The 12864-nt window shown below is 37.5% G+C and overlaps 1 protein-coding gene across 1 annotated transcript; it reads left to right on the top strand.

The window, feature by feature from the left end:
• Positions 1 to 55: 55 nt before the first annotated feature.
• Positions 56 to 11831, top strand: LOC131797369 (nucleolar protein 11). The gene is made up of 22 exons (XM_059114992.2): positions 56 to 188; positions 311 to 424; positions 733 to 789; positions 1174 to 1331; positions 1884 to 1947; positions 2183 to 2284; positions 3374 to 3431; positions 3686 to 3819; positions 4391 to 4469; positions 4861 to 5098; positions 5808 to 5874; positions 5977 to 6060; positions 6504 to 6570; positions 6917 to 6984; positions 7462 to 7592; positions 7852 to 7897; positions 8348 to 8427; positions 8713 to 8820; positions 8983 to 9061; positions 9463 to 9552; positions 10317 to 10424; positions 10928 to 11831. The coding sequence occupies exons 1-22, from the start codon at positions 57 to 59 to the stop codon at positions 11045 to 11047; spliced, it is 2184 nt and encodes a 727-aa protein (XP_058970975.2). The 5' UTR covers position 56; the 3' UTR covers positions 11048 to 11831.
• Positions 11832 to 12864: the final 1033 nt, after the last annotated feature.

The following is a 12864-nucleotide window of genomic DNA, read 5'->3' as shown; positions in this document are numbered from 1 at the left end:
GGATTCAAAGGAAATCACCTGACCAAATCAGCAGGCTCATAAATTGCACGTGAAAGATGGCGGATCTTCGAGAACCTTTCGAACTGTGTAAAGTCTTGCAAAATGGCTCGCTTATTGGAATATCAAGACTAACTGGAGATGAAAATGTTCTCCTTACGTTTAGTGATAGAAGAGTTCTTGTTTACAATGTGAGTATGGCAACACTGAGGAGAGAAGTTGAAGAGTAAATGCCCATTGAAACTTAAAGTTGTCCTAATTCCTGTGGATGAAAATCCAAGTATTAATGTAATGCTTTTTTGTTATCACATAGCTGCAACATCAGAAACTTATCAACAGCTGGTCCGTGGAACAAAGAGATGAAGTAACTTGTGCTGCAGTTTATAATCCTGTCGATAAAACTTTCCTGATGGCCGTAAATAAGACGGTATGACATCGAGCTACATGTGATGTTTATTTGTATACAATTTTGTAATAAGATCTCAACTCACCCGCCTTTTAAAAACTAAATCTAAATTTTGAAATAGACAAGGGAAGTGTTCATGCACTTAGTGAACCCTCTTCCAACGCACGTCAGGGCTCATTTAGTTAAATTTATTTTCAATATTTGTAACTAAAAAGCACATGGCCACTATAGCCACATCCTGTCTTTGAATCACAAATCAAACGTACCGTCTTTCACAATGAGATGACCTCTCACTGCTTCTACTTTTGTACTTGTCTTTATATATTTAGGAGATTTTCATGTGGAAAGAAACTGATTCAGATTTAAATTCATGTCAAAGAATCCAAGTAAGTTTTTTTTGTATTTGATATTTATCATATATGTATAGTATAGGTCATACAGATCCTTGGATGATTTAACACAAACTTCAAAATAATCTTACATAACAATTGAGCTAACATGAAAACATTACAAGTTGCAAGATAACTAAGAAATAGACCTTAACCTTGTCTCTTCAAAGAGATATTTCTTGCAACTAAATAATTTGACATGTCACAACTTTATTTCACATTGACTTCAGAAACAAGACAAACCTGGAATAGTAATTTGTACTTGGAAAAAATGAAGTGTTTACCTATTATTATGATTTAGATACATTGAGGGATACCATCACAACTGGCCTCAGCAATTTAAAATTAAAGTGAATATTAACATATTTATATTTCTTTTAGTCAGAGAAGAATGTGTTTGGTCTCCATGTGTGGAACCATCTTAAAGTTGATCCACTTGTCATGTTTGAGGATGGGTCCTCAATGTTTTTGGCTGATCTTCTTCATAACAATGAAGAAAGAAAAGCGAAAAGGAGGAAAGCCATGAAGTGTACACATGAGTAAGTTTCTTTTGATAGGGAAACTGTCAAAGTTTGGAAGACATGGTCGCCTTTTGCCTAGCTAAGCTTGGATCGGCTGTTGTATAAACTAGCAATGCTTCTTACTACCTTATGCCCTTGGGGACAGAGCTGAAAGCACAATTAAATAAAGGGTGTTGATTTCTTAACCAATTAACTCCCAGATCAAATTTGTCATTCTCCTTATTGTCAGCCATGCAATTCTTATAATGTTAGTTCAGAGAATTTAGTATTGGATCAGCTAACTATCCCCAAATTAATATTTTTCTTTATTCTCATCACTCATCTGGTTGATATTGAAGTGATATTGTAAGGAGAAATTCTTTCCTGGTCACTCATGGGAGTTAAAGGGTTTAGAAACTGTGGTGCTTATTTTGGAAGGGGTATTATAACATAATTTGGTTTTGTCAACTGAGTGGATGAAATAAATTGACCACTGTAGAGAGATTCTAAAACTGATGTTTTGAGTGTTAGTGCATTGTCAGAGCAAACAGAGGAATTGTGATAATTCATGATATTTTTTTTATTTTTCAGCCTTCTTTGGACTTCTGTTTTCCATCACCAGAATCAACTGTCTTCTGTATCTCTAAGAAGAGATGTAGGTCTTTTAAATGTGTACCTAAATTTACATTGTAGTGATTTTTATTTAATTTGTGATATTCTTAGGTTTTGTTCTGTTCTTATTTTTGAGTCAATTTTGTGTTCATTATTTAGAAATTATCTGAATTGGCTGGGAGGATTTTGCAGTGATATTAATGTTAACTTATTTATTCTTGTAAGTATGGTGTCTTTCTCAAAAGTTTTGTCTTTCTTGTGTGCTCTCTGATGTTTAGGAAAAGAATGAGTACATTTTAAATGCTACAAATCATGGAACACCAGCTCACTGGAATCCAAAGAACCAGGCAATGGAGTTCAAATTAACACCTCCTGAAGAGGTAATGACTAAAACTTACTATGAGTTCTCCTGATCAAGTGTCAGCTACAATTCAGCATCTTAATGTATGAACAAACATTTAGAAAGTCACAGACTGAGAAATTTTGCATAGGCTTTTTAAAGCACGAGAACAAGCATTGGGTGTGGGAAAGCAATTTCTCCTTCCTGTCACCTTTTCCTCCTGTGTTTGTGTGTAATTTCAACTGGAGCTATTGGTTCACTTGGTCCATGGATAACAATGTAAGAGAGGATAGAAAGGCTGTAACCAATCTAAATTACACCTGAAAAACTAAATTTGGTGTTTAAAGGGGGCGTAGAAACTGTGGTCAGTGGGAGAGTATAACATGGTGATTTGGTTTTATCAACTGAGTTGCACCATAAATTGGCCACTGTAGAGAGTTCGAAACCTGATATTTCAAGCATTAGCCCTTCATCATTTGCTCAGACGAAGGACCAATGCTTTAAACATCAGCTTTGACACTCTTAATGGTAATACCAAATTACTAAATTTGATCTTGTTTTGCTCATGCTGTTAATGTTTTTGAAAACACAGAAGAAAAGATAGATTAGAGTACCCAGCAATGTGCCTGATTAAAAAATTAGAAGTTAATAAACACAGCCAAGGAACCTTCTAACCTTGATATCTTTTGTGTTAAATTTGTGTTGATTGCATGTCAATGATAATTTTTAAAGATTCAGATTAAGTGATTTGATAGACCTCTTTCATAATGGAAAGTTTTATTTGCACCAAATTCTCATGCCTAAAATCACATGAAATGTGTGGCAGACAGAAGGGAGAGTTGATGTTTAGATCTTGGATGTCAAAGGGTTAAGAAGTGTACGCATCCTATTGTAGTGGCTGACGTTTTGAGTGTTAGCTCCTCATTGGAGTGATTGGAGGAATTGTGGGTTGTGTGTGGGTTTATATGTAGAAAATGGAGTTACTCTATGAGAAAACAAGAATAAATTAGTTGAGTGAAAAGTGCTCTTTGAGATGACTGACAGATGACTGTGGGGATTAAGAGTGCTGATTTAGACGATAAATTTTTTTCTAGAGTTTTGCTGACATCAATTTAAATTGTGATTTTAGGATGCTGAGCTATTGTGTGGCTGTCTATATGAGGAAGGATGTCATTTAGTATCTTACTGTAAGTATTTAAGTAAATGAGTAGCTATCAAGCATTTACTTCTAAAATGATATAAGTGATAAACTAAACTTTTTTTCCAGTAAAAATTGAAAAATAAAAAAATTTAGAGTCATTGAATTATGCAAAGCTAACTATACTAAAGGTATTGTAGATAGGGCTTAAGTGGGAACCTTTTATGGGAATTCAAAATCATGATCTATTACCATTTTAAAGATCTAACCCCCCCAATTCCTCTTTTGTTGTGGTTTTCCCAGGGTCCAGTGGAGCTCTTTGTCTCACGGAGCTGGAAACAGCACTAGAGCAGAAACAAGGTGGTGAAATACTGGTTCTTTCCTGCAAAGTAATTCAGAGGTTACAACCTCTGCAACATGAAAGTAATAAGGAAAAGGTATTTCTGACAATTATGTTTTGTTATGAGTTGTATCTTTGATCATTACATGTATGACATCAGTACTGCAAAATGCTGGAGCAGAAATGTGGTAATCCAGTGATTGTTAGAATGCTGTACACTGATTAAAAAAGTTCAGGTTTAAGCCCATGGTTGGGATTGTTGTGTTGTGTTTTGAGACCAGAGACTTTCATTCTTAGAGTACCTCTTTCCAGGCATAAGTATAAATAATGTGCACAAGAGAACTAAGAGCAAAACATGCTGAAATGTTGGTGATAACCTGTGATGTAGTGTCATCCTATCCATAGAAAAGAGCAATGCTTCCCATCACTATTCTAGAGAATCTGATGTAAGCTCAAGTGAGAACACTAGCAGGATGTAGGGTGCTTGTGAACCATTCCTTACCCTTCGCATTTAATTTGTTATGGCCTCAACTGTTGTTTACCTTGTTTGGACCACATGAGAAATCTATGACATATGAAGCGAAAGAGGTTTATTGCCTCCTGGTCTCTCCTGGGAGTGAAAAGGATAATGATATTGTATACAACATTTGCCCTGTTTTCTTATTCAGAGGTGTTTAGCTATGTCAGCTGTAGACCTGGATCATATTTGTCTCTGTGGAAGCAGCATGATTGATGGAAAATTGAAAGGTACAAAGTCATATACATCATGTTACAAATAGTTAAAGTGAAAAGAGTAAATTATTATTTGAAGGGTGTTATCTTCATATCACACCAAACTACATGTTTGTCTCTGTGGAAGCAGCATGATAGTTGGAAAATTGTTGCAAATAGTTAAAGAGGGAAGAATAAATTTTAATTGAAGGGTGTTATCTTCATATCACACCAAACTACACATTTGTCTCTGTGGAAACAGCATAATTGTTGGAAAATTGGATAGTGCACATGTACAAAGTCATATACATTATGTAGCGAAGAGATAAAGAGAATGGAACAAATTATAATTTGAAGGGTGTTTCAAACCAGACCTCTCCTTTTCAAAAATATGACAGATTTAAATGCAGTCTTTTTGCCGTTTCAGATGTGGTCATGATATGGAACATAAAGTATGGTACTTTGCAGTCATGGCAGACTTTGGACAAAATCATTGAAAAACAGAGTTCACTGCTCAGTTACTCACGGAGTAGAGGAGCAGGCTGTGTATGTTGTATTCCAGGCTTCATTTGTATTGGCTTTCATCATCTTGTAGCTGTATGTCAGTTCTCAATTGATAGAAGCTCGTTAGCATCTGCTTTGGGACAACTGGATTCAACGGCAAAGTAAGTGATTCATTTAAGTAAAGTTCTGTTTTTTCAAACTCTTAACCTTTTAACTTTACCAGTCAAGGCTGGTTGCTAAACATATGTAATGTCAACAGGGTCTTTATGATTGTTTTGTTATATGTTCCCTCGGATCCAATCTTCTGCCCTCACGGAAGGAGTATGAGCAGTGACTGGTAATGGAGCCAGCTGCTTGACAAGATCACCTGTTACATCTCTCATGTGCACAGTGTTCATATTTTATTTGGGATATCAACATGTAGATTGACGGATATATTAAAATGTTCCATGGAGTCCAACTAAACACCCCTAAATCACCGATCCACGGGTCAATATCAGCATCTGAGCAACTGCAAACTTTCCCCTCCCCAAACCCAACTATAACCCTAAATTGTTATCAGTTAATCGTTGTTGGTTAGGGGAGGGGTAGGTGCACAGTTGTTAAGATACCTGCATTGATCCAGATCAACCCTTCACCATGTTCTTGCCAGCGGGTATTCTTCCTCGCAGCCGTTGGTTGGTCTTGTTACTCAACGCCTTTTCTTTATCAAAAGGCAAAGGAGGCTACGGGCTTGATTTCCGCCGTTTTCACGGACCCAGTGTCTTTGGGAGAAGCGTGGGCTTATCTCCTGAACAGCGTTCGGCAATTGAGCTTGAGGAGACCAGCCAACATACAGTTTTTAAATGTTTGAACTATTTCTCTGCATAGATTCCTCAGGAATAACAAAGTTAAACCAGAGCTGCTCGTTACGCCAAAGTTAGCAAGACCAGGCGAGGTGGGTAATTTTTGAAATGAAGACAGTAAATGGGTTTGTAGGAGATATGTATTTTTCTTATAATATATATTGGTCCTACTTATAATATTGTTATTTGAGCAGGCTCTCAAGCACTGGCAAGAGACAATTGCGAGAGAGGATGAAGTGGAAAAAGAGGTTCTGCAGAAGTTAAAAGATCCATCAAAGGTACACCTTAAGGCCAGAATGAACTCAAGAATTTTAACATTTCAGCTAACCTGACACTTCATGTAAGTAATAAGAACATAACAGTTTGTTTGATACATGACCTTCGAGCACAAGTCGCCAAATTGGCAATTTCGCTACAGGTTTAGTGTCCAAAATGATTTCTGCTCGTCTTTGTGACCAAAACGATCGTAGCGTGGAGCGCTGTCTATATATTGCCAGAATCAGATATGGCAAAAGTTTTGTATGTAGAGGAAGATAAGGACTGAAGGCAGTATCAGCTGAGAAAAGTCATCAAATAAAGAAGGAAGGTAGACATCTGTCACAAACTTGAAACAAAGAACTTATCTGAGCATCGTATGAGTATTCGAACCTTAGAACTTTCATCCCATTATGTGGGAGATATCTGTTAACCTGTATTTTTTCCTCCTTGCTCTGATTTATAGACTCCTACACTTGAGGTGTTCTCTGCGGAACTTCGGAAATACATGGAATTTAAGCTGTCTGAAAAAGGTATGTAAACCAATAACCCACTTTCAAATTACCTTTGGCCTCATTTTCAAAGCGAGTCCTGGTGCTCATCCTTTCATATGATTATAACTTTTCATTCACACGCAAATAAAACTATTTTTCACATGAATGGTTGAGCACGTTTTGAAAAAGATGTCGAAGGGACTTCGGAAATGGCCTATTGTTGCTGGTACGAGAGGGGTCCCTACTGGTTTTTCACTGGGGATCTAACCTTACCCTCCCCTTCCCCACGAGAGGGGAGACGCTCTCGATGATCTCCATACCCAGCGTGTACATCATGACTCGGTTCAGGAACTGATTTGTGTTTATTAACGATACTCTTTTGCAGATGAAAAACTTGAAAATTCTAATCAATTACCGGAATCTAACAAAGCTGTGCCTGTGTTTGTGGGAAAGGTATGTTGTGAAAAAGAAAAAACCTTATTTTCCGGTTTCAGTTTGGGTTAAGCCATCACCTTTCAATTAGTGACAAAAAAGATTTAGACGCGTAATGATGTCTAATTTTATGAACGTTAGACAAATTTTAACCCGTTTCCCCCCCCCCCTCCCCCCCTCCTCTTTCTAATAAGCGGTTTTGAATACTTTGATTTTATTCTGGTGGTGTTCAGTCGAAATGTCTCCAAAGACTGGTAACGATAAAACGATAAAACGATAAACACAAAGAAACAATGACAAACTCTAAAAAATGTTGGCAGCTGTTTTTATATTTACAAACTGAGACCAAACATTTTTAACATTCTCCAGTTGATGATAACTCTGGTTGTGTACTCTCGTCATGTTCGTTACTGATCTCCTATCAATAATGAAAGAAGCAATTAAGTTATGTTTAGGAATCTCAAGGGTTTAATTTTAAATATTTTGTGCCACCTCTAGTTTGGTAAGAGGACAGAAGTATTATCACAACATTTTATATCCAGCGTCTTGACGAGATGTACCGAAGAGAAAAACTTTTGGGCGAGGGACTCTATATCTGAGCTCCTCAAAACAAAGTGTGTTCCATCCAGGTATGTAGAAGGGTACACAAGACTTGGTCATGGTACTCACAATGGTACTTGCCTGCGTAGCAAGTAACTGCGCGCGAGTGATGTAGGTCGACCCACGCGAGCTGGAATACATGCGCACATAACTAAAGGAGCTCTCTTGCGCGCGCGTGTGCGCGTGCGTGTTTCTTGTTCTCTTACTTAATGCCTATAGGCTACAATGGCACACCTCAGTGATACAGTCTAGTTTGGCGATTTACGTAGTTTTCTTTTAATTTTTAAGTTGCAGTAAAGATTTACTTGGAGCTATTGTCGAGAAGAATGACTTGGTGAGTGCGTCTGCAAATATATTTGTTTATTTAACCACGATTTTTCGCTCAAAGAGATACCAAGAAGGTGAAAAGTGTTACATATTACGACAGGGAAAGTTTCTAAGCGCTGTTTTGTTCCGGAGTTTTACTCCTACACGTAAAGTGTCCTTTAATCACCATACTTGGAGACTGGTCAGCGGAATATGTTTTAGCTTCGATTCTTGTACCCTTGTTTTACCTTAGAAAGCTTTGCAGCGACACGCCTGATATGGGTGATTTTCGATTGTCCACTTAGTTGTTTAGGACAGTGATGGATAAGGCGTTAAAAAAAAAAAAATGAAAATTGAAGTCCCAGCTCAAGTGACTGGCGCTTCTTTTGCCTAGAGTCTCACTGTTTTTGAACAACTTTTGTACACCATCGATAAGGATTGGATCACTTTGGAGATTGATTTGACATTGATTTTGTAGGATTTACTGGAAGAGTGTTTTGACAACATAGATGGAATTGCTGAAGACACCGTCGTTCTCTGCGCTCGCCATATTTTAAGGTTTGTCATTATTCTAAACTGACATTTTGAATGTTTGTTCTCTGGATAAGAATTGATGCGGTGTTGAGGAAGAAAAAGGTTGGAGGGAGTCGGTTAAGCGCGCGAGACTCCGCAAAGGGAAGCAAAACCAACGCAATTTTGGATCACTTGCGACACTGTTGTTGGGAATGTCTGTTTAGGGAATGTAAACTACCTCAACTTTGTCACCAAGCTCAGCACCGTTTACCCTCTACTTTAAGTTACTTATTGCCCCAAAAAAGTTAACCAATTTTCCTTCTCTTGTAGACTGGATCATCTAATACTTGACGAAACATCGAAAGAAAATCAGAAAGAGGAATCACAGGAAGAAGATTTTGGTCAGATGCCATTAGGCAAGACACAGGCCAAGTATTTGTATCCTGAAGAGAAACTGAGTTTATTACGCAAATTTAATGTTGTTTTAGATTGCTAATCTGCTGAATTGAAAAACTGACTTACTTTAAATATGACCCAACTCCCTTTTAATGAAAGGCTCAGATAGCCTAAATTGAATTTTTTTCCTTGATGAATGACTAGATGTACAATATTAAGCTACCCTGTCAATGACTCTTTTCTTCAATCCAGTTTAAGGAAGCTCTCTTTTAAAGACGTCAAAGTAAGTGACTTTGCAAACGTATTTTAATTTTGGACTGCACGCAGTCCGTGTTCGAATATCGTGTCCTTTGGCAATACATCACACGAGTTCAGATGTGGTCATTGTGTGAACTCTGCATTAAAATGTCCAGCATTAAAACTCGGTTGGCTCATTGTGCTGTGTTCAAGGGCATTCTACCAACGCCATCTTGCTCTAGTCGAGAGGGGAAGCAATAATAAGGGCAGTTCATGCCAAGAAATAACCAAAATAATCTGTATGTGATGGGCGACTAGACTTGCAAGAAGAAATCTTTATTTATCTTTTAACTCGTCTGGTCATTTATTGTTATTTGTGATTTAATTTGTTTAATTTGTTGTACGCCTTTCTTTGATGTGCTCTCTCTCTCTTTTTTTTTTCCCAAGCTATTATTAGACTTCCTAATGTATCTTATGCACCATGGTCTGTCTGGCTTTGGAGAAGAAGTTGATTGTAAAACTCTGAAGTATCCACAGGTAGAGTTAAAGTAGTTTAACCCTCTCCTAAGAAGAATGCTACATTACCTAACCGTGTCTCAGTTATTCGCTGGAGCCATTTCAGTTAGAGAAGCCTTTCGACTGAGCGTCCAAAGCCAAAATCAAAGTAATCATTACGGCAAATCAGGAAAAAGGAGGTTACCATAAAAGGCCAATGAGAATTCAAAGCAAATTGATTGGAGTGCGTGACTCAATCGCGATTGGTTTTTAGTTGACATCTGATTGTTGAGAGAGTGGCGCAAGATTTTTAGTTCAATCAGAGCGAAGTAAAGCAAAGCCGATGCAATCCTGTTCTACTTTCGACACTTGATCGAAGTGAAATCACAGAAACTGTTTGAAACATAAGATATCGTAAGTGACTTAGTCACGATTGGTTAAAAGGGTTGTGCGGCAATTTGAAATTAAGCGTGGGAAATTTACTTGGAATGCGTTGGTTTTGCATCGCTTTGCTCTCTGACTGGCTCAGATAACCCGCGCCACCCTTTCAACCAAGTCAAATTCAAAAGTAAAACCAATTGCTTGTAAATTTTTCGCCTTCCTCCGCGCTTCAGGCAGTCTGCTTGCTCTGATTGGCTCCTTATAAGATCTTTCTCCTCTTTGATTGGCCGCTGTGATTACTTTGGCTTTAGTGTTAAGACACTCTATCAAAAAGCACTCGGAAGGAAAATCCAAGATATGTTAAATCACTTTCGACATTGAATTGTAAATTATCTCTTTTTCCTAAGCCATTTTATCCGTCCTAGGTCCTTGACTGGGCAGGATTGCTGTTAAACGCTCATTACACCCAACTGGTGCTCATACCTGAAGCCCACGAAGTACTGGTCAGCTGTCATCAACTTGTGGCTAAACAGGTATAACAAACTTCAGCATTAGGGTGGGGAGGATAGGGCAGGGTAGCTGGATTCTTTTTTTTGTCTAATGCTTGTGCTTTGAAATCAAATGAGCTCTAGAGAAGGAGGTACAGCATTCATTTATGATTAAGTGAACAAATGATAATCACAGTCTTTTTTCCAATTCTTGATTGAGAAACAAGTTTTTTCTTTTTTGAAGCTTCATAGCAGTTCATGGGGTGTGAGGCACAAGGGATAGAAGTTTTCTCCGGAAAATGCTGCTTTATTTTTTAAGTGTTTAATGTCAACAGACACTCGAATATACGATGAGTACTTATTTGTGATACATTTTACCGCCCACGATTTAAACCATCTACTAACATGGTAGCCATCTTTTATGTTGGTGAGGAATATCTTACTTAATTCAAGTGAGATGGCCTTGCCTATAGTAATGTAGTATTCTCTCTAACGACCTAGGCATTGAAGATCATTTCTCACCTTTTTATAATTTTTTTTTTCTTTAGGTGCGTACTTATGATAAGCTGCGTTCTGTGGAAAGTTTCTTGGATCATTTTCGGAGACGGAAGGCTCTACCCAAAGCAGAGAAAGTGGCACCTTACAGCATCGAAACGCTGGAATTATGAAACGACGTATCTCTGAATGAGTGGTACTTCTATTCTTTGATGTTGAAGATTGGGTGTGAGGAATGCAATCGTGCTCTCTGTTCATGCTAATAGTGACGAATGAGAAAAAGGATCAATGAGGCATTGACCACACTCTCGGCGCAAACAGTCCTCACTTCTACCAACAGCTGATCATTTGCCCAACCTGATTGCTACGGGCGATGGATTTAGGGCGGGAAAATTACCGAGAAAAACACGTGCCGTTTTGCGCATGCTCAAGTTGTTGTGCGGCACGTTTCTCGCCTTTACGGACAGATGTACCCAAGAAGACGTGTCCATTAGCGATTGAGTGAAATGCTGGTTAAAGCGCTCTTGTTAAAAGAAGAAAAAATGTTTGTTAATATATATTTTTTTCGAGGCTACTACAAAAGCGTGTTTTCCAAACAAGTGATAGCGAAACGCCTCTGAACCGAGATGACAAAGTGAACTTTACAGCGCGTGAAACAAACTTTGACAAAATTGTGGCTTGTTTGTTCATTAAAATTTACCTTTAAAATTAAAAAAAAAATAGGATTTTGGAGTTGGATTTGTGGTTATTACTTTTAGGCAATTAATTATGCCAGTGACTGTTGTTGTGTCAATGAACTTTTAGTACTATTGATGTATAATGTCCTTTCATGGTAGATAATACACGTGAGAGAAATTCCTGAACATGGTTGATCATGTTAAGGTCAAAGTTTTGTTGAAGTAGTCTTTTGGAAGGGATTTATCTCAACTACCCAATAAAGTGAACTGCGGCTTTAAACTCGCTCTTGTTTAATGGTTAGGATTGTAGCACAACTTGTTACACTTAACTTTTCTTAACTTTTTTAGAGCTGACAAGAGATTAACAGTCGTTCATCAAAATATCACCTATACTCAGTTCATTTACCCATAATTCCTTGCTTGGTATGTTGCAACCAAACTGCAATTGTGCAAAGAGATGGTTTTTATCATGGAAATACAATCAAGAAATATGTAAAATAGTTAAACTGGTTAGTTTAGAAATAGTTTAACTGTAGTACGGTTTAAAGGTAACTGCATGTTAGCAATTTATAACAAGAGTGAACATCATTCGTTTTTGGAGAAGAAGGGCCTACCGATGTTGACGCCTAGTTTCATAAGTTAACTGGAAATTAGTTAGTATTCTAGTTACACTACCAGAACGACTGCGAAAAGCATTGTAATTGAGTGTTAAATTAACCTCTGTAAAGAGTTTAAAGGCTGACGTTTCGAGCGTTAGCCCTTCGTCTATCGCTCTGACGAAGGGCTAACGCTCGAAACGTCAGCCTTTAAACTCTTAACGGTGGTCAATTTACGTTTTCAACTCAAGTTGTTAACACTTAATTACCTGTTATTCTCTCCCACCGGCGCAGCACCACAGTTTCTTTAGAAACTTACCCCCGTTGAGTAAAAAGCATTTGTATGGTATGGCTTCAATACAATAAACAAAAAGACGCTCGATCATGTTACCAAATCAGTGATTCCAGATTTCCCATGAAGAAATGGCGTAATACTTGTAGGAGGTCAAAGGGGTCAAGACCGAAAAGAATTACTTAGCTTCTTAATATTAAAAGAACCTCTAGAAAAGAGTAAATCGTAAAAGATTACTATTAATATATATATATATATATATATATATATATATAAGTTGGTCATTTCCGTTCGCACTAAAACCCGTAACAAAAACTAATCTCTAAATTACAGTAATTTAAGAAGTTATCCCACGGGGGTTACAGTTAAGAGAGGGACCGAATTCAAAGCGCTTCTTATAGTTTTGCATATTTTCACTCTAAAAT

This window comes from Pocillopora verrucosa, chromosome 8 (genome assembly GCF_036669915.1).
Source record: "Pocillopora verrucosa isolate sample1 chromosome 8, ASM3666991v2, whole genome shotgun sequence".
NCBI classification, from domain to species: Eukaryota; Metazoa; Cnidaria; class Anthozoa; order Scleractinia; family Pocilloporidae; genus Pocillopora; species Pocillopora verrucosa.
The sequence above is the reverse complement of the archived record's forward strand: the minus strand, read 5'-3'. Positions and strand labels throughout refer to the sequence as shown.